Here is a 27184-nt window from a genome sequence, read left to right as displayed (position 1 = left end):
AACTCGCTCAAGTGATTCCTCTCCTGATGTCTTTGAGAAACTTCCCAGCGCTCTGACTGAGCCTGTGGGTGCTGGCTTCAAATCATCCTCTCCTGTGGATTACAACAGCTGGATGAGAAGATAAAGGCTTTTCTCTCCTCTTTCCTTTCTTGTTCCTTCCTTTTCATTTTTCCTCCTGGTGCCAGACTGATTCCTGGCAGGCAGGCACAATGCTGGTGGGAGCCCTGTGCAGCCTCCTGCTTCTCTGCCTGGTTGAGGAGAGCATCAGCAAAGTCAGAAGATACTACATCGGTGCAATGGAGACCACCTGGGACTACATGCACAGCGACCTGCTCTCCGTGCTGCAACCACCTGCAGGGTAAAGCTCCTTCTATTGCAATTCAAGAACCCTGCTATGGGTGTTCTCCCACCCTGGCATGCACAGCCCTGTGAGCTTGGGTCCAAGCAGGCAGGTGCATGGGGGCAACCCAGCAGGGAGGGTGCACTGAGCGGCTGGTACAGCTGCAAATGGGTGTTTCTGTGCCATGGGGAGCCACTAAGTGCAACTCCTGGTAATGCACTGGTAGAATAAATCTACGGAGAGATGCACACTTGCTCTGCGCTACTCCTCTGCACTGCTTTATCTTAATGCAGTTTGCCTGTGACCCTTTAACGTCTGTGCCCAGAGCCAAGAGCTGGTTCTCCAGCCTGTGGTTCTCTTCTTCTCTGCATCCTGGGAGCTTTGGGGAGATTCAAGGGGAGATGGGGTCCTGTGCCTCCCTGCCTGGGGGCTGCAGAGGGAGGTTGGCTGTGCCTCCCTGACAGAGCAGCAAAGGCTCTCCACTGTCTGCCTCTGGTAAAACCCAGCTTTAGTTATTTATATGTTTGTGTACATTACATTTCTGGGGCTGAAATTTTTCCTTTAGGGAATGAAAATAACTTAGTCTTTGGGCAAAGAATTGTGTTTGCACACAGTGACAAGAAGGAGGAAGGCATGGTGGTTTTGCGAGAATACTTTAGGTTAGGGAGGAAAAGTGGCAGTTGCATTGCTCAGGCATGAGGATGGTGATGTCTGGAGACACAGCTGGCTTGGGCACACATGGCTGCGAAGGGGCTGTTCTGAGCTCTGCATGGGAAGCAGAGCTGGACGGCTACATCCCCTGTGGATCAACCCATACCCCTTCCCTCTGCCCCACTGCCACATCCTCTTCCCCAGGCTCTGTGCTGGGACGACGTCAGCCCACAGCCCCATCTCAGACCCACCACTGGCTTGAGCAGCGAGAAGCTGTGGTCAGGCACTGGAAACCAGGCTCCCGTGATGAGCCAGGTCAGCCTGACTAGCTGCTGTAGTCACTGTCCCAATCAGAGTTACGTTTGTTTTTTCCCCCTTTGGTTACTTCAGTAGGAAAATTGCATCCAGCACCCACTGTTTTATTAATGCCCCCCCTGTCCTCCCTGCTTTTACTAACATTGAACTCAGATCCATTAGGCTATGGTGGAGGTGAGGTCACTCACGCTGTTAATTTAGCTTTGTGGTTTTCCATGTCAGCACCAGCTTTAATGACCCGCTTGTGCACCGTTTCTGACCCAGGAATGACTCAGGGACCTGGCTCTGCCCTGGGGATGAACTGGGCCTTGGCAGGAGTCTGAGGTCACTTATACTTCTTTAAAATTCGGAAAGATAACTTTGGCTTTATCCGAGGGACTTGGTGGTGTGCTCCACCCCGGAGAAGCAGGGCATGCCTGGGCAGCGTGGTTCCCAGGGGAGCCAGCGTGGCTGTTCCCAGCTGGATGATAGTGCCTTTTGCCTGGCCCCGCAGCCTCAGCTCGGTTCCCCCCATGCAGGGGGAGAAGAGGCAAGCAAGAATGAGCCAGGAGAGCGTTGCCGGAGCAGAGCTGATGCCGGAGCTGAGGTGCCTCTGAGCTGTGCGTGGGGTATCTTCTGCTCCCTCCCTTCTCCCTTGTGGTACCAGCATCTCATGGCAGCCCTCAGGGGTGCACCTTCAGTCAGGACCTCCAAAACCCCTGTATGTATCCAGTGGTTCCTTTGGCACATTTGTGAAAAGCTCTGCCAAATGAATGAGCTACAGCACAGCAGGCCAGAGCTGCTTACGCCTCCCCCCAGGATTTCAGTTTCTCTTCCTCCCAAACACAATGCTACCAGTGGGGCTGGAGCCGGGACCAGCACGTCCTGCAGCGGCCCCAGGGATCTCATCTCCCACTTGGAACTGGTGGCCACACAACAGCAGCCCATGTTTGAGCGCTTCGGCATTGCAGGGTGTTTACCTTGGCTGTCTCCCGGCTCTGAGAGATGAACAGATAGTGCAGCTAACAATGCTGATTGAAGGCGCCAGGAACTTATCTCTCTGCTTCTGCTTTAGCTGCCTCTGGTGTAGGAAGTCCACGGGGACCCCATGTGCAGACGACCAGCCAGAAGCACTTGGATCAGATGTCCCTGTGCTGTACTCTGCCTCCCCATCCCCTGCAAAAGCTGTCAGGCTCTGCTGTGCCAGCTGGGACCCAGTGCTGAGCCCTGGTGTCACCAAGTCTCCTCCCAGCCATGTCCCCACATGCCAGCAAACTCTCAAGAGGATTTCTGCCTTGTTTACTACAGAATTAGCAGGACCAGACGCTTGTATATCAGGGAGTTATTTTCAAAGCTGGACTTCCTGCGAGTTAGAGATTAAGGTACAGCTTCCCACCAGTGGACAGTCCAGTGCCAGCAACCCTGTGGCACTGCCACCTCCCAGCCTGAGGTCACCCTGGAGAGCAAAGTTTGGTCCGGACCCTACTGCCATTGAGCCAGGAATGACAACAGCTCATGGGCAAAGTCAGCTGAATTCAATGGCCCTGCTCACTGGGGCCATGTCCTGTGGTGGGCTTCCCACCAGCCCGAACACAGGGTTATAGCTGTGGTGGGAAAGGCAGGAGCTGGGCATGTGTGTGGTTTTCATGGGCACCCATCCTGCTCTGCCCCTAGGGGAGGGTGAGCTGTAGGTGGCTTCCAGCTGGCGGTGTGGGGGCGAGTGTGCATCACCCTCTCCTAAATTTGAGTCACTCTGTCTCCTTCCTCTTCCTCTTGAGGAAGAGTCACAAAGGGAATCACTGCTTGAATGAAGGCTTAGTCAGAGTGGGAGAGCAACCTTCCCTTCTTCTTCAGAGGGAAGAAAATACCACCTGGCTTTTGCTCCAAACAAAACATGGCTGGAAGCAGTCTGTCTGGTTACTGGAAATGGTCTCAGACCTGGGGCTGATAAGCCAGCCTCTAAACTCCCTGGAGAAATTAATGGCTTTGTTATCCAGATAAATGTGCTGGATTCCTTCTGGAAAACGAATTTGTTAAGCCTCTTACAGATAGAAAGTGGCCAGCAGAGATAAGTGGGTTGTGAAATGTGTTCAAGGCTCCTCTATACTCCTGCTGCAAGGAGTATTTTTTTAGGGGCTGGCTGTAAATCCCGGCTTGGTCAGAAAATAAATGAATGTGGGGACATTGCTTGGACCGCAAAGCAAGCTGCCATGACCCTCCATGCAGCCCGACACAGTCTCTTTCCCAGGGGGAGCTGGGGAGGATGTTCAAGGTTATATGTGATGTGATATGTCTGTCACACCTGAAGGCGCTGGGGATGGGGTGGGGGGTGACTGTCACAGCATTCCCAGTGCGCCAGGTCTCTGCTGATGGAGAAGCACAAAGCCATGCAAGGCACGAGGCAGGAGGCTGGCAGCGATGCCTGCTGATGTGCCCAGTCCTGGCTGCAGCTAAGTATGGCGCTGTGCCTCCTGCCCTTGTGTCTTCTTCCATCGTGATTAACACTGTGATATTAATCACTGCCATGTTGTCATCTGTGAGCTGAGCAAAACACACCTGGGGGTTGTCAGGAAACCCAAAGGACACAAGAGGGTAAGTGATCCCTGGGATCAGTATGGACAGGCAAGCTGGTGGGGAGGGGAGAAAGAAGATGGCTGCTGCCCATCCATGGACAGGGCTGTGCCATCAGCCTTGGCTTTTCCTTCTTCCTGCAGTGTGTCAGGGCACCTGGGCCCACAGCCCCCCATGCCTGGTGTCCCTCCCCGGTACAGGAAGGCTGTGTTTGTGGAGTACCATGATGCCTCGTTCACGCAGCCCAAGCCCAAGCCAGCATGGATGGGTAAGAAGCACCCTCGGCATGGTGAGCCCTAGCTCTCCTTGACAGCAGCCAAACTCATCCTGGGTTGGGGGCTGGCAGCTCCTTGTCCAGGAATGGGAAAGCACCTGGGTAGAGTCCCAGTATGGCAGAGCTGCTTGGGATGCAGGGAAGCCTTGCTGGTGCCAGAGCAGTTGATGCTGCCATGCTACATGACAGACAACCGCTAATTGTGCAGGTGGAAAGCCCAGACCCTTTGGGACACATGGCTAGGCGTGAGCTGCCTGACCCTCTTGTTTTCCTCTCTTCAGGTCTCCTGGGCCCAACCATCCGAGCAGAAGTCTATGACACAGTGGTTGTCACGTTTAAGAACCTGGCCTCCCGCCCATACAACCTCCATGCTGTTGGGGTGTCCTACTGGAAGGCATCAGAGGGTGAGTTGGGCAACAGCCAGCTGATGCAAGCCCTTGCACAGTAATTCCAGCTCTGTCATCCACCTGCCAGGAGGGAGCACGTCCCTCCTTGACGCTGCTATTCATGTCCCTCTACAAGGACTGATGGTCACAGAGATGGCTAAGCCTGGGGGAACAAGACCATGTCCAGACCAGAATTGAGTTAAATGAGCAAACAGCCCAGAGCAAACCTGTTTTAGTTGTAGAGGTAATGCATAAGTTAAACCTCAGGTTGGATATTAGGGCCAGGAACACTGTGTCCTCTAGCATCAGGGCAGGCAGTGGGTGCACAGCCCAACAAGTGAGTGTTTGGCACAGCTCTGCTCACTGCCCTGAGACCGACCATCACTGGTAGGAGTTGGGCTGGCCCCAGGGGCTGGGGTGGAGAAAGGCTGTGTTCTGGGTTGGGGGAAGAGGTATTTCTGCAGCCATGGTGTGTTGGGGTTGTACCTTCAGTGCCATCTGGCTGTTCCGTTGGCTTTAGGTGCAGGCTATGAGGATGAGACCAGCCAGTCAGAGAAGGAGGGTGACAGGGTGGATCCAGGGAAGACACACACATACATCTGGGAAATCCAGCAAAACCAGGGCCCAACAGATGGCGACTCACCATGCCTGACCCACTCCTACTCCTCCAACACCGACAGCGTGAAGGACATCAACTCTGGTTTGATTGGAGCCCTGCTCGTGTGCCGACCTGGTAAGGACAGCACAGGATGGGGACACGTCACATGCAATCATGAATTGAAAAGCAGAAAAAGCCTTCTGGAGGTTGAACGTGGCAGTGGAGTCAGTAAGCTGTGGTCAACAACAGCACTTTTGGGGTTTGGCCCTTTCCTCAGAGAGTACCTTCCCAGAGCAGGAGCCAAACACACTTCGGATTTCCTCGCTGGAGAGAAATCAGTTGCTTTTTTCCTTTGCAAGGTTTCAGACCACAGATGAAATCTTCTATGTTGTATCTGAACCTTATCTATCCATAAGGTGAACTGCTATGGATGCAGAAATGTTTGTCTTCAGAACTTCACCAAGCTTTTGGGGACTGCAAGGTTGAAAACGGGTTGTGAGATGTGACAGATCCACAGCCTGGCCTTGGTTTACCAGTTCTTGGAGGGCACAAAAAGAATTCCCTGGGGGATACAGGCATGGTGCTTCCTGACCTTTAAAAAGATCCATCTCATGGCATCTTGCAGGGACCCTGGCGAGCGATGGGAACAAGGGCGTGCAGCAAGAGTTTGTGATGCTCTTCGCAGTGTTTGATGAAGGTAACTACCCTGTTGACTAGTGTTGGACCCTGAATTCAGCCTGGCCTGGGGCATATGCTTTGACCATGGTGTGAGCCCAGCTCTCCTATCCCATGCCCTGGCCTTGTTCCCATCACACAGGCTAAAGCTGTGGGGTAGTAATGCCCTGTCATGTGAAATGGTCACCACCACATTCATGCAGAGCTGTGGCCATGTCTGCTGTAGATTTCCAACAGGCACCACACATCTGACCTCCCTGGATTTTGACTTTCACACTGTTTCATCCCAGTAGAAAGGTTTCCTTTTTCTTTGAAATGCTCTCAAGTGAAAGCTGACTGCAACCTCCTCTCTCCACAGGGAAAAGCTGGTACTCTGAGCCTGGCTCCCCAGCAGCCTCTCAGCCCCTGCCTCACCACAGAACAGAGCTGCACACCATCAATGGCTACATCAACGGCTCACTGCCTGGTGAGTACTGGTGTGCTGGGCCCAGGGATGGAGGGCATGGGAGGTGCTTCCTAGGGGTGTAGCCAGGTCTGTAAACTCAAGATAGCTTGTGAAAGGGTGTGAGAAGAGACATCAAGAGAAGTTTCAAGGTGATGGATCTGTTAGGCTGTGTTCACCCCGGAGGGACCATCACATCTCAACTCCTCAATCTGCTTTGCCCAATTACAGTGGGACAGGACCTGTTTCTGGCTGCCTGTGTTGCTAAGTGCAGCTGACCTCCTCGGATGTCTCCAGGAATAGTGATGGTAGAAAAGAATTTAATCTCTTGTAGCCCTGTGAACGAGGCTGGTGGTTGTGTTGAATGGCAAATTCAGCTCTCACTAGCCTGCATCTGACAACACACCTCTGGGGGATTTGGGGAATAGAATCATTTAGGTTGGAAAAGACCTTTAAGACCATTGAGTCCAACTGTAAACCTAACACTGCCAAGTCCATCACTAAACTATGTCTCTAAGTGCCACATCTACATGTCTTTTAAATACCTGCAGGGATGGTGACTCAACCACTCTGCTGGGCAGCCTGTTTCAGTGTTTGATAACTCTTTCAGTAAGACATTTTTCCTAACATCCAATCTAAACCTCCCCTGGTGCAACTTGAGGCCATTTTCTTTTGTCCTATCACTTGCTGCTTGGGAGAAGAGACTAGCACCCACCTCACTACAACCTCCTTTCAGATAGTTGTATAGAGTGATAAGGTCTCCTCATAGTCTCCCTTTATCAAGAGAAGCAAAAGAAAAGGCCATTTGTGGTTTCAGTGAAGACAAAGGTTGGTGTTTTCTGATGTTATTCTGGGAGAAGGTCCAGAGCTGCCTGAGAGTGGACAATGTCCAAGGCAAACTGGGGAACACTGCCAGGAGAGTCATTGCCATCTGCAACCTTGGTGAAACACACCCTGAAATCTCCCGCTTGGGTCTGGTTGTGCTTCAGTAAAAGGCAAAAGCAAAACTCCCCTGAATCCCCTATTCTGGTGGATCCATGGAGCTTAAGAGCTGAGTAGACCTCATGGTCAGCTGCTGTGCCTGCACAGTGGGTTTCCCCTCAAGAAGGCATTCACCTCTGCCCATCCATGCTGTGAGACCTGGCCTAGAGGTATCTGATGGAGAGGTGGCAATGGAGAGCTGAAGGCCTCAGGACAGAGCCTCCACTCTCTCCTCCTGAGCTCTTGGGATCTGTTCCAGTCACCTCTTGCATTCAGTGCCAAAAAGAAGTGCTTGACTCTGTATTTGACTTTGTTTGGCTTCAGCTTCCAGGAACTTGTTCTTGTTATTCACTTCCCTGCTAGATTACAAAGCCCTTCAGCACACACAAGTTTCTCTCCAGGAAAATATTTTTACAATGCAGTCAAGTCCTCTCCCATTTCCTAAGCACACTGAGCTCTTTGGGTCTCTCTGAGGAAGGAATTTTCTCAAGCCTTCGAATAATCCTGGTGACCTCTCTCTGCCCTTTTTGGGGGTATTTTAACTACTGCTGAGGATGTGCTAGAGCCCCGCCTCAGAGGCAATGTTTTAGTATCAGGCTTTCCAGTGTTTTGATCAGACAAATTATTCCCCTTTCCAGTTCCCAATTCCCCCATTTATAGAGTCAGGGAACACAGCTACCTCTTGCCACTGCATCCTGCTGTGAGGTCGCATCAGCACACCTTCCAGAGCCCTTTCCAAAGCCCCCCACTCTGTAAATCTAGTCTTATCTCAGGGGCATGATGTGGTCTGTGCCTCTGTTTTGCTCAGATAGTCCATGTTCACATGCAACTTCTCCAGATTGAAGCCACTACCTTGCGGGGCAGGGGACTCCACTCAGCTGGTATCAGACTCTGGGTCCATGACATCAAGAGTGGGGACAGGGGATGGACACAGTGCTGATGCCTCAGTGCTTTCCTTCTCTCCTGGCAGGGCTCACACTGTGCCTCAAGAAGCAGGTCTACTGGCACGTGATTGGGTTGGGCACTGGGCCAGAAGTCCACTCCATCTTCTTTGAAGCCCACACATTCCTGGTGAGAAGCCACCGTCTCAGCAGCCTAGAAATCTCCCCTGCCACGTATCTCACAGCCCAGACCATGCCAGAAACAGCTGGCTGGTTTCGGATGTTCTGCCAGATACTGTCCCATCAGCAAGGTAACCTTATTCTGCAAGAGTTTGGGGGAAAAGTTCAGGGGATGGTTCGGTTTCAGATTTCTATGCAGTGCTGCAGCTCCAAGGCCTCTCCTGCTCCATAGTGTTACATCCACACGCAATCTGGTCCGTGACCAGGATGGCATAGGTTGACCCATGTGATGTCCCATTTGATGGGGACAGTAGTGGAGAGGACATCTCTCAAGCAGAGCCTGGGAGAGTGCATGCCTGTGATGTCAGTGTGACCCTTTCTGCCTGGCTTGTCTGAACCCAGCTGGCATGGAGGCCATTGTGAAGGTGGAGGAGTGCACGGAGGAGCACCTAGAGGAGCGCCTGGTGAAGATGGGGAAGCTGACAGATGAGCCAGAGGACATGGATTACCCTGAAGAAGATGAGGAAACTTATCATGTAATCCAAGTGCGCTCTTTTGCCAAAGAGAACCCTATGACCTGGACTCACTACATTGCGGCTGAGGAAGTGGACTGGGATTATGCCCCCATGAAGCCAGTGTCTCTGGACAGGTGCGAGTGGGCATGTGTACCCATGAGGCTACATCCTGAGGCATCCCTGCTAGATCTTCCCCTCTTCCCCAGAAATTTATTTTCCTTCTGTCCAACCTGGACAGTTCTTCCTTATTAACGCTAGCAGTATGGACGCAGGATAAGGATGGTCTTGGGAAGGCCATGGGAAGGCAGGACCTGACTTTGCTCCATTTTACCAGATGCACCACAGAGGCATTTGTCTCTGGGGCACTTGTCTCTCTGTTGCCCAGGTCTCCAGGGTCAGCCCCTTGTAAGCAGCCAGCAATACCTGGTGACCCTTCTCACCCTCCAGCCAGGAGGCCCTGCACAGCCAGCACATGTGCCCACAGCCTCAGCGTGTGGGTCTCCTTGCCCTGTCTGGAAGGACCTGCTCTAGATGGCAGAGGCAGCTATCCCCCACTGCTGCCCCACTTCTCGGAGGGAGAGGTGATGCAAGTGAGATATGTCAGCAGAAGTACCTTAGTCAGCACTGCATGGCGATGACACTTGTCACCAGTCCCGACATCACCCTGCTGACACAGGCTGTGTGAGCTGGGGCTGGCTTGGTCGTGGGGTCACTGGGTTCTGCCCTAGACGGGGATCCCAGCCAGCGGCCACTGGAGCAAGGCACGCAGAGCAGAAATCCCCCCCTTCAGCCCCTTGCAGGGTAAGCCAGAGGAGGTGACCCCTCCAGTTTAGGGCTGGCCTTGCTCCTGGGAGGGAGCTGGGATGATCAGGAAAAGGCAGCTGCTCTGTTGCCTTATGCCTGCCTACTGGGGGTGTTCCCAGACACAGAACAACCTGTCATGCTCTCAGCTCTCACAGTCACCACTTCCCTCCAAGACAGGGCAGCGTCAGCCCAAGGCTGTGCAACCGAGTTGAAGTTTTCTCCATTAAAGCAGCACTGAATCACCTGAAACATTATTCCCCCAGGTGCATGTTGTGATTGCAGGGATGGGTGTCCCCACTGTGTACTGGTAGTCCCCGGAAGCTGTGTAGGTCCTTGGATGATGGAAGGTCTTGCTCTGGTTCTGACAGTGTCCCATGTGTGGCTGTTTGCTCTTTCTCTGCCTTGCCTGCAGAAACATCACAAGCCTGTTCCTGGAGCCTGGCCCTCAGCGGATCGGTTCAAAATATAAGAAAGTGGTGTTTGTGGAGTATGAAGATGCAACCTTCAAGAAGCGCAAGGTGTCAGACCAACTGGACAAGGGGATTCTGGGGCCTGTCATTAAGGGGGAGGTCGGAGATCAGTTTAAGGTAAGAGAGAGATCGCTTTCCACAGAGGGACTGGAAGGGAAGACTTCAAAGCTTGATGCTGTTCCTCCTTATAGCTCTTGGTTTGTGGCTAAGGTCTGACATAAGTCCTTGAGGTGCTCTATCATGTTTAGGAATGTCCAAAATTCACCAGAAAGGCAGATGTTACTGAAAGCTAAAGCTAAATACTCTTGGTGAAACCAGCAAAGATGAACAGGATAAGGCCCAGTTCCCTTGATTTGACTTAGTTGCAGGTGTTTTAGTAATCATGTGAATTAACCCATGACACATGGCATCCAGCACCTTCCTCTGAGTCAGGAGTGTCCTCTCATCTTCTACTCTTCTCCATCCATGTGCTCTTACCACACATATTGGGGATTGTCGCTTGTGACTCCCCAAGTGTCTCCACTGACTACTTGACTTGTTTGCTGCTGGGAGAAATGGGATGGTTTCCAGGAGCCTCATATTTCTGCTTTCTGCCTGGGCTTCCCTATGCAGTTGTGGGCATGGAGCTGAAGGTAACACCTGTGGCAAAGTCCCGAGAGAGCTATTTAGAGAAATAAATTAAAGGCTTCATGCAGTGAAGTGGGGAGAACTTTAAAGCTGTTGATTGCTGTGCATATTTGGTGTGTTGGTTCTCTGAGGCCTCTTGGATTGACAGACCTCTTCTGTCTCATATGCAAAGTGAGACTAAAGACAGCAACTTTCCCTTTAATAAATCTGATATTTTTATGCTCTCCCTAAAATGGGCACCTCCTGGAAATATGGGCAGGGTAGACTGGTAGAGAAATAAACAGTTGTTTCTTCTACTCTGACTCCTACTTTGTGGTCCCAGACACATCCAGGTTCCTCCCCACTGGACACTGGCAGGTAGCTGATCCCAGAGCACCGCTGCCCAGCGTTTGCCTCCCTGCGAGGACACTGAGGGCAGCCTTGAGGTCTCACAACATTCAGAAAGCATTAAACATTCCTGCTGGCTGTCCTCATTTCAGATCGTGTTCAGGAATCTGGCAAGCCGACCGTACAACATCTACCCCCATGGCCTCACCAGTGTAAGGCCATACCACGCCGTGAAGCCCTTTCAAGGTAAGGCAGGCCACGAGAATTTGGGACATCACTTAGCCACTGGCATTCTTATGGGCCAGGAGAGCTTCCTGTAGCCCATGCTAAGACTGGTTCAGTTTCTGAACTCATTTGGTCTTTTTCTAAGGCTACATCAGTGCAAGATCCTGTTGAATGTTTTTCTTCCATTTGTTTTTCTTACGTTCCTTCCAGATCTCTTCCTTGCTTTTCTCATAGTCTAGCTGTATTTGCTTAAAAATCTATCTTTCCTTGCTTTGTTTTTTTACCCATTTCAGCCCTGCCCAGCTCTGTACCTTCATCTGCAAACTCCTGTAGGCAACCCAGAGCCCAGACACAGCTAAGACTGGCCATTTTTTTCAGTCTGCAGGGGTTTCAAGGGCTTTCAAAATTAGGCATGTGCCTCTTCATCCTCACCTGGTCCCAGGGTCTCCTTTTGTTCAGATAAGCTTCCCATACAAGCACATGCTAGCGGCCAGTGTGCCATCCCAGGGTAGGCATGGGTTTGGGTAGTTTTCTATGCAACCTGTGTGGTCAGGAAACCTCCTTTCTGAGCTCTTTTAAAAAGCAGGATCATCCCTTGCAGAATCAGCCCAGACCTAACTGATCAGCCTTTGGGCTGTGTGTTGCCAGGTAAGGACGTGAAGGACATTCCTATCCTCCCTGGCCAGTCATTCACCTACAGTTGGAGGGTCACCACTGAGGATGGACCAACACAGGCAGATCCTCGCTGCCTCACCCGTTTCTACTACAGTTCCATCGACCCTGTCCGAGACACTGCCTCAGGCCTGATTGGGCCCCTCCTAATCTGTTTTAAGAAGTCCATGGACCAGAGGGGAAATCAGGTGAGTCCTTCCTTTGTCACCTCATCTGCCAGGTTGAAAGGCTGGAGTAACTGCAGTGGGTGAAATATTTGGGTAAAACAAGATTTGTCTGTCCTGTTCTCTTAAACCCTACCATCAGTCCCAATTCCTCTGCCTTCCCCATCCTCCCTACCATGCTCCCTTCTCTCCAAACCTGGACTTTAACTCCTGTGAAATAGCAGTAAACTGTTCCCCATGCACTCAGGGTAAGACCTGGCAGCTACACTGGGCCCCAGGGACACTGATCAGAGCAGGAATAACCGCTTCCCTCTCTGCCTTCCAGATAATGTCAGACAAGACGAGGTTGGTGCTGTTTTCAGTCTTTGATGAGAACCGCAGCTGGTACCTAGAGGAGAACATCAGGCGGTTCTGCACTGATGCAGCCCATGTGGATACCCAGGACCCCCAGTTTTATGCCTCCAACATGATGCACAGTGAGTGATTGGCCAGGGGCACCCTGAAAAGCCCCAGCAGACACAGGCTCGTCCCTGCCCCAGGGAACATGCAGCAGCTCATCAGCCATGGGAGAATCAGGTCCTGATTAAACATTTCACCCCTGCTTTATTCCAGCTATTAACGGCTTTGTGTTTGACAACCTCCAACCAAAACTCTGCCTGCATGAAGTTGTGTACTGGTATGTCCTGAGTGTTGGGGCCCAAACAGATTTCCTCTCCATCTTCTTCTCTGGAAACACATTCAAGCGCAACATGGTCTTTGAGGATGTGCTTACCCTTTTCCCCTTTTCTGGAGAAACAGTCTTCATGAGTTTGGAAAAGCCAGGTTAGTAACATGGGGTATTCTATGAGCCATGGGCTTGGCATCATGGCAGAGGTAAGTGAGCACCTCCAGCCAGGTCTCTGGTACCCAATCACATTTTGGCAGCCCTGAGAGCAAAGGGATGCACAACCTGATGGAACATCAAAGTGAGAGGCAATGATTAAATCCTTCCGAAGCTTAAATCAAAGAAATTAAATTACTGTATTTTACTTCATTAATAGGGTGCGTTAAGATCACACAGGCTGCCAAACCAGTAAGCTGGATGCAGTAACGTGAGCCCCGTGCACCTTGCATTTGCACCCTTTGCTCCAAGCTCAGAGGTCAAGGGGAGCAGCAGTGCTGTCTCTGCTGCAGGTTCAGCCACTGGTCACGGCATCTCATTTATCTCCACATCTTTGCAAGGACATAAATCACAGCCATGGAGAAGTCCTAGGAAGGGTTTGCTTCAGAGTTCTGTTTCACTTCTGCCCACTCAGCATTTCTTCCTTAGCATTTGCGAAAGTGGTGACGTTAACCATTTCCTCACTCACAGAGGAAACACAGAATTTAGCATGTGACTGCAAACATTTATATGATGGTCACGAGTGCTGTACCCTGAGCCAAGCAGACAGGGTTTCTAGATACCCCAGGAAGCTTTCTAAAACCCAGCCAAACACTACATCCGTTTAAGCTCTGATTTTTGCCTACTAATCTAAAGCAGGCAAGCAGCTCCGACAGCAGCAGATGACAGCTCTCTCCAGTGTCAGAGTCTGGTTATTACATACCTTGTTACCCACTTTTGGCGCCTGCAGAAGAGGCGCTCGCTGTGGAGAGCAAACGCGTTGGCTGGGGATGTGAGCAAGAGGCAGCCTTTTCATTTCTTTCTCCTTGAGTGGGAGAGATGTGACGACTGTGTCTGGGAGAGAGGTGTATTTCAGAGCATCAGCATGTCTTTGGGGGTGGACTATGGTGATTACTCTGCTTCTGGCAATAACCCTGGGGGCTCCGTGGATTCTCAGTTCATTAACTGCTCTCACTAAGCTGTAGCTGGGGCCTTGCGGGGGTGTGTGTAGTTTGCTAAATTCTGGCAGCCTCTGCTGATGGTTCTTGTCAGGACTGGCTCTGATGTTGGCAGCAACCCTGATGTCTTGCAAGTCCAGCTGTAAAATACTCTAGGGATTATGAAAACATGAACTTACTACCATGAACCAGAGGCTGCCTGCAAATATAGGTTACACTAACGAGGGAGTGGCTTGGGGATGGCAGCTCTTCTGATTTCCCACTGTGGTGGGATGATGGTGTACTCTTGTCCTCTCTTGAGACAGGTATCTGGACACTGGGTTGCCTGAATCCTGATTTCAGAGACCGAGGGATGCATGCCAAATTCACAGTCTTGCAGTGCCAGTATGAGCAATACTCTGATGGGGAAGATGATATGGATTATGAGGAGGACGCCTTTGACTTCCAACCCAGGGGCTTCTCTAAAAGAAAGAGATGGAGCAGGCCATGTGTGAATGAGCAACTGAACAATGTCACCTCTTCCAAAAATAATACAGAGAAGCCAAGATTGTGCTTGACAGAACCCAGCCATGGGCCCCTCCTGAGCAAAGGCAGAATTTCTGATCCCCCTTCCAATGGCACATCAGTACTTCTAGGAACAATCCCACATCCACATGATATTTCCACATCTTCTCTGCCAGAGGCAAACTATGATCCAGTGTCCTATGAATCCTTTGTGGAAGATGAAGAAGAATTGTCAAAAATCATCAATCAGGATGAAGGGTTTGGAGCTCTCCCACCTGAAGAACACTCGGCGAGTGTCAGTGGGAGAGTCCATGGTACTGTGAGCTTAGAAGGTCAGCAATGGCTGCGCCAAGCCACACCAGCTCCAGAGGATGCTCTTTCAGGAGAGAAGGTGACAAAAATCTCAGAAGTGCAGGAACCAGTAAAAAGGACAGTGGTCCAGTCTGGTGGTACATTAGAGATCCTGGAAGCAGAGCCTCAAAAGACAACTACTCATGCAACAAGCCTGTGGGACTCAATTGCTTATGCTGCTAGCAAAGCTCCTCTTCAAGAGAACAGGAGCTCATTTCACCAGAGTGACCTGGAGCACAATCTGGGACTTCAAAACATGTCTTCACAGGGTGCTGAGGACAAGTTGCTAAGAGGGGCTGGTAAAATATCCTTAAATCTATACAAGTCAAAGGAGACAATCAATACAGAACCAGCTTTAAGTACTGATCATAACTCTTCCTCCACACTGCACAATCCTTCTGCATCTTCAGATGAGACAGAACACAACAGGACTTCTGCTGTGGTTCACAGTTACACTAGAGAGCGCAATTATTCATCAAATGATCTAGAGGTTAGGCTGGAAAAAAGACCTCACAAAGTGGTTTCACAAGGCTTTTATGAATCTTTTGAAGGGAAAAATGTTTCTTTCTCAGACCTGGGACCCAGCAGACTTGTACAAGAACAAATCGTCACAGATGAGAGTAACTCCTTGGCTGCAAAAAGTGGCACAGAACAAGAAGCCAGTGAACGTACTAAAGGCACAAGACTTCTAGAAACCACCTTTGCACACACCAATGACCTTGAACCTTCCAGCTATATAATGACAGAAGAGAGAGATGAACTAATCTTGGAGGCAGTGTTTCAGGATGCTACAGCCACTAAGGAATTGCCAGATGTGGATAGTCCTGCCATTCCTGAATTGAATGTTGTGGCCAGTGACACAAGGAAGCTCCCAAATGCTTTCTTAAACAGCCCTCAACAGTTTCTGAGACACAGAGGTCCAGCCCCAAGTGTGAGTGGCCCTGCTTGGAAGCCTCGACAAGTCAGGTCACTGGAGAGCAGTGACTTGGTGCATGGTCTGGGTCTTCCCAACACCAGATGGCCCAACAGCAGGGATCCCCCCTCTGAGAGTAATAGAGCAGAGCAGGATCTGGCCAGCCAGGCCCCTGAGACAACAATGAATATGAAAGCCCCAAAGGTGTGTGGACCTCATTCCCCTTTTTGTAGTGCTCGCTTCAAAATGTGGTCCCAGGTATCAAGTGACACTGTGCCTGAGGTGATGGTGGCCCAGCAAAGCCTGAAAATAAAATCAAACACGATTGAGGGGAGACTACACCCAGGCAGGGATGCTCCGCAAGCTCTGCTTGGAGATAGTGCTGTTGAGATGCAGCCTGAGAGGAGGCCAAGTGCAGATGAGGGTGTACGGAGCAGCAGTGAGGGGGCCCAGCGCAACAAACGCTCATTCCCTGTGCAAGGAGCACAGGGGAGTGAGGCAGCAATGGCAGCAAGCAGCTCAGGAACACAGGCTGCTGCTGTGGCTGCAGACCTGGCCTCAAACTGGGACCCGGTCTCCCTGGAGGCAGCAGAACATGGTGGGGGCTTGCAGAGCCCAGCTTTGGCCAAACTGCAGCTGCACAGAGGTGCTGCCTGGGGGGCTCCTGGGAGCGAGCAAGTTCAGGGGAGAAGCCAGATGGAGGAGGAGACAAACTCTGTGGAGCAGCTGGGTCCGTTCAGTCCTCGGCCTCAGCAGCTCAAGGCCAATGCCACAGAGGACTATGTGCCTGAGAGCACGTCTGGGCAAAGCCCAGAAGAAATCCCTATGAAACCAGCCTTCAAAAAGAACTATTCCCTGACTCCAAGCAGCCCTGCTCACAACCACAGCACTACTGAAAAAACAGCCAAATATGTGCAAGCCAGTCCAGATGGGTGGCAGGTGCTCGGTGGGGAAGATGTCCTCAGAGAAAATGAGAAGAGAGAGCACCACGGCCTAGGAGAGCCCACGGAGGATAGGGAGAGCAACAGCACAGCTGGGAAGGGGAACCATGCCCCAGGACATAGGGAGACACTGGCTCTGAACAACAGGACCCATTCCATCTCCTTGAGGCCAAAGGCTGACAAGTCAGACTATGATGAGTACAGCAACACAGAGCAGACCATGGAGGATTTTGACATCTATGGGGAAGAGGAGCACGACCCACGCTCCTTCCAGGGGGAGGTACGGCAATACTTCATTGCAGCAGTGGAGGTGATGTGGGAATACAGGAATCAGAGACCCCAGCACTTCATAAAAGCCACGTAAGTGTGTCTGTCCCTTCTGTATTCCTCCTGCACTGTGTGGCATGGCTTGATGCATGAGTTGGCATGTCCTGGCAGGCAGCATCACAGGTCTATGACTGTAGGGCTCAGCCAAGCATCCCAGGGAAAGGATTCTCCCAGTGCCTCCCCTCCACCTGGGGAGTTCTGTAACTGCAGCTTCTTTACAAGTGGGTCAGGGATGCTCTAGGCTCTGCGTCACCCCTGCCCTGCAGCAGCCCTGCCATGGCTTCCCTCACTATGGGACAGTATCGCCTGACTTTCTTAACTGTCCTCACCCCAGCAGGGACCCCTGGAGCGGCAGGAAGAAGCCTTTCCAGAAGTACCGCAAGGTCGTTTTCCGAGAGTACATGGACGATTCCTTCATGCAGCCAGTGCTGCGGGGAGAGCTGGATGAGCACTTGGGCATCCTCGGGCCATACATCAGGGCAGAAGTTGAAGATGTCATCATGGTGAATTGAAAATTCCCATTTCCTATAAAATCTGGAATGCCCCCGTTCCCGGCTATGCTCAGCCAGAGGGAGTGCTGAGGTGGGCCTGCAGGCTCTGCGATGCCCACGGGTTCACCTTCAGGGCTCAGGGGCAGGAGCTGCCCCGTTGGCACCCTGTGTGGCACATGGGTGGCACCAGGTTGGGAGGCAGAGCCACCATTCCGAGGGACCTCAGTGGCTGGAGGAATGGGCCATCAGGAACCTCAGTGTTGAGATGTAAAGCCCTGGACCTGAGACAGACTCAACCCCTTGTAACAGCACAGCCTGAGCAGCTCCTGGGCTCCATGGGGAGCCTTTTGGGTGAAAGGATTGTAAAAAGGGTAATGAGCTAAGCAGGGTTCAGTACAGCTTCTTTGGGTGCTCTATGTGAGGGCAGGCTTGAGCTTCCCTCACCAACAAAGGTCCTTCAGCACCCACCTAAGGAAGACACGAAAGGCTCTTCACTAGGTTCAGGACTTGCATGCCTGGAGAAGTTGCCCAGTTTTCACTGAAATCTTCACCAGGATGGATTCAGCACCTCTGGGCTCCAGAGACAGTAGTGGAGCTGACCTTGCTCCCACTGAGCGGGGATAGGGCCTCGTCCTGCTGACATGACTGGGATGTGCTTTCCACTGGGGACCACATGCCCAGCCACAGCTTGTTCAGCAGAGGTTGGCCACTGCATGGGGCCCAAGTTGAGGTCTGGGCATCTGGGACATGGCTGCCTCCTTCCCACCAGCTGGCTGGATCCAACCCCAGCATCCAGGGCACTCTCAGCACTGCATCTACCCTCCTCCCACACTCCCTTTGCTTTGCCTTCCCTCTGGTGCAGGTTACATTCAAGAACCTGGCCTCGCGGCCTTTCTCCTTCCACTCCACGCTGCAAACCTACGAGGAGACACAGGGTGCAACGCAGGGTGGAGAGATGGTGCAGCCTGGCGAGCTGCGGAAGTACAGCTGGAAAGTCCTGCCCCAGGTGGCACCCACCACACAGGAGTTCGACTGCAAGGCCTGGGCTTACTTCTCCAACGTGGACCTGGTAGGTGGGAGCTTGCTCCATGGGGCATCCCAGGAAGGCGAGAGGGGCAGCCTGCCTGAGTCCTAGATGTGAGGTCAAGGCTTTTCCTATGGTGCTGTGCTGAAAGCAGCCTGTGGCTGTGTAGATTCTCAGGTGTCTAATACAGTGATGAATGCATGCCAGAGCTTTCTCTTCCCTTCTTTTTCTTGGGGTTTTCCCCCTCTCGCCAGTTGTACCACTTTATGAGACTTGTATAGAACTAGAGTTCTGCAGTCCCCTACCCCTCTGCCAAACCTGGCTGAATTTGGCCCATGGGTTCCAATGTTAGTGAGGTAGGGACTGTTGGACAGTTGGACAAACAGACACCACTTCTCTTAAAAGCATGTGCGAACACTTACTGCACAGCCTTTCTTAGCTAGGGCCAGAGTGGGGATCCCCCAGTGAACCCAGCATGTCCTTCCCACCCTACACATACCACGTCCTGTGCACGAGTGGGAGCCAGGCCAGGGATGCAGACAGGGCCACTGCTTTCCTCGCTGCTGTGCCACTTGTGGGCATCAGAGCTGCCTCCCCCTCCAAGGCAAACCCTTCTTTCCCGGCTCCTTGGCAGGAGAAGGACCTGCACTCGGGCCTCATTGGGCCGCTGATCATCTGCCACCGTGGGGTGCTGAGCTCCGTTTTCAGGCGGCAGCTGGCTGTGCAGGAGTTCTCCCTGCTCTTCACCATCTTCGACGAAACCAAAAGCTGGTACTTCCTGGAGAACATGGAGAGGAACTGCCGCTCTCCATGCCGCATCCAGCAGGACAACCCTGACTTTAAGAGAAACCATTCCTTCCACGGTGAGGACCCTTGCCCTTGCCCTTTCCATCCCACAGTCTATACTGAGATGGAAAAAACCTGGAGCCTTGAGCCACTCCTGACCACTACTTTTACCAGCCATCAACGGCTACATGAGCGACACACTGCCCGGGCTGGTGATGGCTCAGCAGCAACGGGTCCGATGGCACCTCTTGAACATGGGCAGCACCAAGGATATCCACTCCGTCCACTTTCATGGACAGCTGTTCGGTGTCAGGACTAGCCAGGAGTATCGCATGGGAGTCTACAACCTTTATCCCGGTGAGATGCAGCACGGGCACTTTGCACACCCCAGCTGCCAGGGCTTCATGTCCATGCCTGTTAGGAAGTGACAAGCCTGTGGGGGGATAGCAAGGAGGAAGAATGAGTCTGGAAGAGTCTGGCTCTGTGTTTGCACAGCGCTTGGCACTGTGGCATCCCATTACAACCAGTAACTCCCCTCTGCTCTGCTCTCCATTCATGGCCAGGTGTCTTCGGGACAGTGGAGATGTGGCCTTCACATGCCGGGATCTGGCGGGTAGAGTGCAAAGTGGGAGAGCACCAGCAAGCCGGGATGAGTGCTCTCTTCCTCGTGTACAACCAGAGTGAGTGATCCTCTTTGCATCCTGGCCTGCTTGCTGTCTTGGCCACGGCCAGCATGTTTTTGAGCTCCCTCCTCCAGGTCTCTCAGAGTTTCCCTTGAGGTGACCCAAGTGGGGTCTTCTGGGTTCTCACTCTGAAAGTCACAAATTCAGCCCTTGCCACCCTACACAGCCCAGCAGAGAGCATGGAGTCAGGGACATGGCTGGGGGGAAGGCTGGGAGACCAGCTTCATTTGCCTGCAAATATTTGCTCCCAGAGCTCTTGTTTTCCAAAACTGAGGGTCCCTGGACTTTCTGTAAAATGCTCTTACCCCAGCAACTGCATGCTGCCTGAGCTGTCGGGAAGGTACAGTGCCCAGCTGCTGAAGCACATGTCAAGAGGTAAACTGAGTCACGGAGTGATGGCAGGAGGCAGCGAGCAACACTGCCTGACTACAGGTTGCTCTGACAGAAACAGTCACAGGAAAACTCTGGCTCCATTCACACCAGAACAACACGTTTCTACCTCACCATAACTAAGGACCGGGGAAAGTGTTTTGTGAGAGTAGTATTTTATCACACAGTGACAGTCTCTCTCCTCTTCCTAAAGGAGTATTAAATGTCAGCCAGAAAATGTTTCCGTAAGTATAAAATCTGCTTAAGATTTCAAATTTCAATTTTCCCCAGAAGCATTTTCCATGCAGCAGAGATGCCAAAATGTGACAAGTCACTAATAATAATGGTTATTATAAGAGATAAACAGCCCTGTGCTCAGCAGACCAGAAGCGAAACACAGAGAGGAAGGGATGTCAGGCAGACTTTCCTTTAGCGACCTGATATTTGTTTTTAAAAGATGCTGCCTAGCAACAAAAACACCCAGGAGCAAGATATGGGTGTAAGGAAGAGACACTTGTCAGCACTGCTGGGAGATCAGGACATGGGAATGAGAGGTCAGGGACTCAGGGACAGGAGTTTGGTTAGAATGTGGCTGATGCTGGGAACTCTCTGCTGCTGACATCGGGGTTGGGAGCAAGAACTTCCAGCACCCCTAAAATTCAGGGATGGATGTGGGGGCATCTAAGACCCACCATTTGGTATGAGACAAGCAAGCCTGGGGGCTCCTGGAGGCTTGAGACAACCTCCCTAAGCCAGGAGGCTGCTACCCAACCTAGGCTTTTTCTTCAAAAGCCATGTTACCTAATCAACTCTCCCTGGTTTTCACCCTCTTTCTCCCTGTTTGGCTGCAGACTGCCGAAACGCCCTTGGCCTGGCCTCTGGCCACATTGCAGACTCTCAGATCACAGCATCAGGGCAGTATGGTGAGTAGGAGCTGTTGCTGCCAGGAACGTTGAGGCAGCTTCAGCCAACACAACTCATGTGCTTGCCTGCCCAAGGGGAGCTCTACACCCGGTCCCTGGCAAAGTCCTTCCAGTACCCATGCCCATGTCAGCGTCCCACTAGGGACCTGGAGGTGCCTTCCCACATGTTCATCTCATTGTGTCAGTGCTCTGCCACCCCGTACATAGCTATTAAACCTTAGGGTGATCCTCAGGCCCCATCCTTCAGAAGGGTGGCAGCTCCATGGGCCAGCAGCACCCTCATATCTGTGCGTTCTCCTTGCAGGGCAGTGGGCTTCTTACCTGGCCAGGCTGGATAACGCTGGCTCCATCAATGCTTGGAGCACTGACCGCAGCAATGCCTGGATCCAGGTAAGAGGGGCCCTGTGGCTGGAGGCACTGCTGGGAGCATAGCAAGGGCCTGCTCCTGGATGTTGCACTGCACAGAAGGACCCACAAGGATGGCCAGTGTCTCCCCAGATACATCCTGCTGTTTCCCCTGCTTCCCCTCTGGGAGGGGAGCTCTCAAAGCCTAATGGTAGCTGGTCTGGCCATGGTTGCTGCTGGCCTGACCCCCAGAGCCACCCTCAGTGCAGCAGAGGAATCACTTGATGGTCCAGCTGCAGCACTGGATTGTGCAAAAATCCCCCAAAGACCAAATGAGAACATCTCACCTCTCCAAACAGCTCTCCCCTGCCTTCTCCCAGCTGTTGGCTGACTTGTGCCCTTATGAACAACTGTTTTAACTGGTTTCATAACCTGTACTCAGTTACGTCACGAGGAAGCGAGTTCCGTGTGTTTACAGTGCATTGCTTGAACATGGCTTTGGTTTTCCATCAGAAATGAATCCCTGACTTTCGTTCTCAGGTGGACCTTTTGCACGTCATGATTATTCACAGCATAAAAACCCAAGGGGCCCGACAAAAGTTCTCCAGCCTTTACATCTCCCAGTTTGTTGTGTTCTACAGCCTTGATGGGCAAAGGTGGAAGAAATACAAAGGGAATGCCACCAGCACCCAGATGGTAAGGCGAATGGGTCTTGAGGAATGTGTCTTCCCAGAATTGGGTCTCTTGGGGTCATGAGGGCTAGGAAGCTCTGTACACAAGGCAGAGATCTTCTGAGCCCTGAGGTATGTGATTAGGGCAGGAACAGTGAGCATTCACTGCCAGGATGACTGAATCGCAGATCATAGATCTGCAAGAGCTTGTTGTTTGTGTCCATCTGTCTCATTTTAAATTGACTGAGCTATTTCTTTCCATGATCCCAGGTGGCTGTGAGATCCACTTCTTAATGTTACGTTGCATATTATTTAGGACTAGGCATAAGATTTTGCCTGAATATCTTTTTTTGACCCCAAAGGCAAATTTGGCTTTCTAAAAACATTGTGCAGATGCAGATGACATGGGGGATCTCTATTCATTAGGAAAAAAACACAACCTAAATATTCATAAGCTGATAATTCCAATGGGAGAAGAAGAATATCCAGAAAAGGCTCCATCATGTATATCAGCTGTGGCCAAAACTTTTCCCAGGTTCAAAAGTCCCAGGCTGACTTTTTTTTTTTTTCCCTTCTTTTTCTCCCCTCTGTTTGGTGAAAACATAAAAACATGTTAATTTGCACGGACCCTAGGTTTCAACTCCCCCCGTTCCTCAGTGGTTCACCCTGATTTGGCCCATTCACACTTCTTTGGTCTGAATCACATCTCAAATAATTTCCCTGAAGTGCTGTTCCCTTGTAAGGATGGTGACAAGGTACAGAAGTGCCAGACAGAAATGTTCTTCTCTCCACTAATCCTTGTCCTGTCTAGTTCTCTTACCACTGTTACAACAATCCTTTTCCTCCCTTTCCCTGCAGCTGTTCTTTGCAAATGTGGATGCAACTGGAGTGAAAGAAAATCACTTTAACCCTCCCATCATAGCCCGGTACATCCGCATTAACCCCACTCACTACAGCATCCGGACCACACTGCGCATGGAGCTCATCGGCTGCGATCTGAACAGTGCGTCCCACCGCCAGACACCGAGCACCAAAGCCGGGGCCTGATCCAGTGGGGTGCTGAGCGCCAGCCCCACCTGTTTCAGGACTCCCCTGACAGTTTTGGAGGGGGAAGGAGGAGGCTGAAGATGTCATTGAGATGTTGGGGGAACAAAGCTGGAAAATCTCATTGTGGTCTTAGAGATAGCAGTACCAGAGGGAGAGCGTGGGACCAGCTCTCACCACTGCTTTTTCCTAAACCACCAGACACTTAGCAGCAGCTAAGCTGGGATCTGGGGAGCTGCTCCCTCAGTCTGGGGGAGCCGGAAACAAGCAGAGACAGATGCTTTTCCTCTGTTTTTGCTGCTCCAAGGTGAGCGTGCTCTGGCCCACAGTGTGACCCGGGGCCGTGGTGCCCTGGGATCCTTCCTTTAGTTTCACACACCATATGTGCACATGCATACCTGATCACACCATGTGCAGGGTGTCTCCCTGCCCAGGTATTCTTGTCCTTCCTCTGGAGACAGGTTCTCCTTATGTCCTGGCAGATGCACAGATTCTTCACATTTCTCCTAGATAAAATCTCCAGGGAGAAATGAAGGTGGGGTGGGTGTAGTTTGGCACTTCCCAGCCACAGCCAGTGCTGCACAGGGGCCCTGAGCAGTGCAGGGACCATGACACCGCAGCAAGGCACAGGAGAACCTGTAACAGGGAAAATGCATGGAAGGTGACTGAAGCAGGGAGCAGCCTGAAGGCATCTCCATGATGGGTCTGTTCCCCCTCTGACAAGCATCACTTCTCTCTTCCAGGCTGCTCCATGCCCCTCGGAATGGAGAGCAGAGGGATCCCTGACCAGCGCATCTCCGCATCCTCCTACAGCACCAGCATCTTCTCCAGCTGGTCACCCTCCCAGGCCCGCCTGAACCTTCAGGGGAGGACCAACGCATGGAGGCCCAAGGTAGCCCATGCAAGTAGATCCCCAGACAGGCAGCTGGGGCATGGGCAGGCAGGTGGGATCCCAGCAGGCAGGCTGGGTGCTTGCAACCTCTCCTAGCCAGGGCTGCATGGGCAGTGTGTACAGCCACGTGCACCATGCAAGCTGCCTGCACACAGGCAGCAGAGTTGCTGCACTGGTTTAGCACCCAGCAGCTCCAGCCAGATGCCTGGTGGGGCAGGTGAAGCCCAGAACTGTGGGCAGGGCCAGCTTGGCTTCAGCTGCAAGGAACTTGTCTTTCTCATTGCTGCTGAAGGGTTGAAGGCAGTCTGTCCTTCCCCAGAGCAACAGCCCCAGCGAGTGGTTGCAGGTGGACTTTGAAGTAACCAAGAAGGTGACTGCAATCATAACCCAAGGTGCCAAAGCTGTCTTCACTCACATGTTTGTGAAGGAGTTTGCTGTCTCCAGCAGCCAGAACGGTGTGCACTGGAGCCCGGTCCTGCAGGATGGCAAGGAGAAGGTAGGTAAAGCTGCCCCGCGGCCAGAGCCAGCCCATGGCCACCTGTGGGGCAGCAAGCACAGCCCTTGGCAGCAAACGTGCTCACAGGACTTTCTGCAAGAGCAGTGAGCTGGGCTGTGCTTTCTCCTTCCTAAAGCGTTCCCCAAGTGGTGCTTGCCTGGGTTGACTGTGCCCTCAAGCCGTGGGCTCGCTATAGCAGCAGGGGAGAGCTCATCCCTGATTCCTGTTTCCTCTGCAGATTTTCAAGGCAAACCAAGACCACACCAGCACAGTAACGAATGCCCTGGAGCCCCCCCTCTTTGCCCGCTATGTGAGGATACACCCCCGCCAGTGGCACAACCACATTGCCCTGCGGATAGAGTTCCTGGGCTGTGACACTCAGCAGGAGTACTGACGGCTGCAGGGCCGGCTCGAGGACCCAAACCCAACCAGACACAGAACTCCCACCAGGGCTGGAGCCAGCCCTCCAGAGCCCTGGCCACCCCTGCTGCCGAGGAGGAGAACACCTGCAGAGCTGTTGCGGTGGCTGGCTCGTTATCAGCCTCTTGCTGTCCCTCACCTACCAGATGCCATATAGTCAGATGTAACACTGAAGAATTAAACTGATTTTCCAGTATCTCTCTGCACTTTCTCCTCTGCTAGAGCCTTGGAGTCCCTGGGGGCTCAGTCAGCATTACCCGTAGCTAGTAGCTAATTAGCCCCAGAGCTTCTCAGCTTCTTTTTGCACAAGCTCCCACTGCCCAAGCACAGCCCTGGAGGAGGAGGAAGCAGCAAAGATGAGGGCTGGGGGAGGAGGCCCTGCTCCAGGCCCTAGTGTCCATTTCACAATCGGTGGGGACTGGTGGCTCCAGGGAGGCAGCACTTGCTCGACCTGACTCAAGCGCTGGGTGTTGGCCCTCCCATTTCCCTTCATCTCCTGCCCATAACTCCCCTGCTGCCCTGGCTGGGTGCTGTCACCCTGCTTTCCGTGGCTCCTTGCTTGCTCACTGGAGGAAGTTCTGTAGGTGCCTGTGGCTCCCAGGGGCTCTGGTGGGACACTGACTGCTGGGTGAGCTGCCACCTTGCTACGATCCCCAGCATGGTGTGTCAGGGGCCAAAGCCATCTTCCTGCCACTGGTGGCTCTCCCCCTCACTGGCACCCACCCCACACAGTGGCAGATGTTTCCCCTCCCAGAAATGGCAACGAGCAGGGTGACACTGGCTCCTGCCTCACGCCTCTCATGGGGTGAGGACCTTCCAGAGCTCACAAAGGCCTGGAGCACCCAGCAGGCTGTGGAGCACACACCAGCCCATCCCCAGTGCTGTCAGTCTTCCCTCTGTGGTGGAGGAGCCAGGCGGCCCCAAAAACATCTCTGGCAGCTGATGTGGGGTGGGAAGCAGGGTTATGAGAGGGCTTTGGTGAATGGTGGGGGTCAGCCAGGTGCTGGCTGCCATCGGGGTGGGGTGGGCAGGGTAGGTACGCCAGCCCAGCAGCAGCCAGGGATGGGCTTGTGAATTCCCAGGGCACCCCCAGCAGGGTCAGGCAGTCTCTGCTCACACACCCCCATAAGAGCTGGGGCCTGGGGCAGCTCTGAGGAGAGTTCTGCTGGCAGCACCAGGGGAGGGTCGTGGTGGGGACCCAGGGTGTGTGCTCTGAGCCACCCAGCTCCCCACTGCCCTCAGGGGCACTGGGCTGGATGTGGTACACGCAGACGCTCCACAGCCTGTGTCGAGAGGAATCAGGGACACGCACTGCAGATCAGCCCAGTGGCGTGACCTGTCTGGGAACCCACACCCAGTGGAGATCAGGAGCTGATGTCTCAAATGAAGCAGGGCTGGAAAAGCCTCATGCAACTGCCAGGTTCCACATTGCTGTACAAGGAGCCTTTGCTGTGGCCCTGGCAGTAATTACATTACAGCCCCAAGCAGGAGACTCAATCACCCTTTGGCTTAATTGCATTCTGACAGTAACCAGGCACAGATGTGAGGAGAGGCTGCCTGGCAAGAGCTGGCCTGAAGAGAGGAATTGGAGCCATAAGCCTTTCAAAGGGGAACACCCCTGCCTGAGGCAGGGTAGCCTTCAGCCTGGGAGGACAAAACCTGCCACCTTGGGCTCTTCTAAAGGCAGCCTTCCTCAGCTCCAAGGCAACTACATCTCTCCTGAGTGCAGTGGCCAATGCTGCACAAGGACAGCCAGCTGCAGTCTCTGGACCACCAGTGCAGAGGAGCATCCCAGGCAAGGTGAAGGGCCTGATGTCAGAGAGAACAGAGCAGAGACATCAGCTCAGCCCTGTACAGCAGCTGGACTGTAGACAGAGACCCATACACACTTACTGAGGAACTGGCCAAGTCCCCTATGTTGATGCCCTTGGACAAGGGCAGACATTTGCACCCTCTGCCCATGGCTACCACTTCAGGCTAGGCTGGGCCTGACCAGCTGAAGCTTAAATACCCAGCAGGGCCTATACCCATGGATGCTCAGGCTCTTTCTGCCTCCAGGAACAGGCTGCCATGTTGTCACACATTTGTCCAGTAACACAGGATGATCAG

The 27184-nt window shown here is 52.7% G+C and overlaps 1 protein-coding gene across 2 annotated transcripts; it reads left to right on the top strand.

The window, feature by feature from the left end:
- Positions 1 to 25271, top strand: F8 (coagulation factor VIII). 2 transcript variants are annotated; one of them, XM_032996159.2, is made up of 26 exons: positions 1 to 358; positions 4000 to 4124; positions 4412 to 4534; positions 5037 to 5249; positions 5740 to 5811; positions 6148 to 6255; positions 8183 to 8404; positions 8676 to 8922; positions 10005 to 10179; positions 11169 to 11262; positions 11890 to 12101; positions 12403 to 12553; positions 12690 to 12899; positions 14201 to 16964; positions 17269 to 17434; positions 18285 to 18491; positions 19081 to 19309; positions 19407 to 19589; positions 19796 to 19912; positions 21136 to 21207; positions 21512 to 21597; positions 22093 to 22248; positions 23082 to 23226; positions 24011 to 24159; positions 24479 to 24655; positions 24894 to 25271. In XM_032996159.2, the coding sequence occupies exons 1-26, from the start codon at positions 210 to 212 to the stop codon at positions 25047 to 25049; spliced, it is 6708 nt and encodes a 2235-aa protein (XP_032852050.2). In that variant the 5' UTR covers positions 1 to 209; the 3' UTR covers positions 25050 to 25271. The 2 variants fall into 2 exon arrangements, with proteins under 2 accessions (XP_032852050.2, XP_032852049.2); XM_032996158.2 differs by having other exon boundaries at positions 17266 to 17434.
- The last annotated feature ends 1913 nt before the right edge of the window (positions 25272 to 27184 follow it).

Source organism: Tyto alba, unplaced genomic scaffold, assembly GCF_018691265.1.
Source record: "Tyto alba isolate M040663 unplaced genomic scaffold, T.alba_DEE_v4.0 Super-Scaffold_5, whole genome shotgun sequence".
Classification (NCBI taxonomy): Eukaryota; Metazoa; Chordata; class Aves; order Strigiformes; family Tytonidae; genus Tyto; species Tyto alba.
The sequence above is the reverse complement of the archived record's forward strand: the minus strand, read 5'-3'. Positions and strand labels throughout refer to the sequence as shown.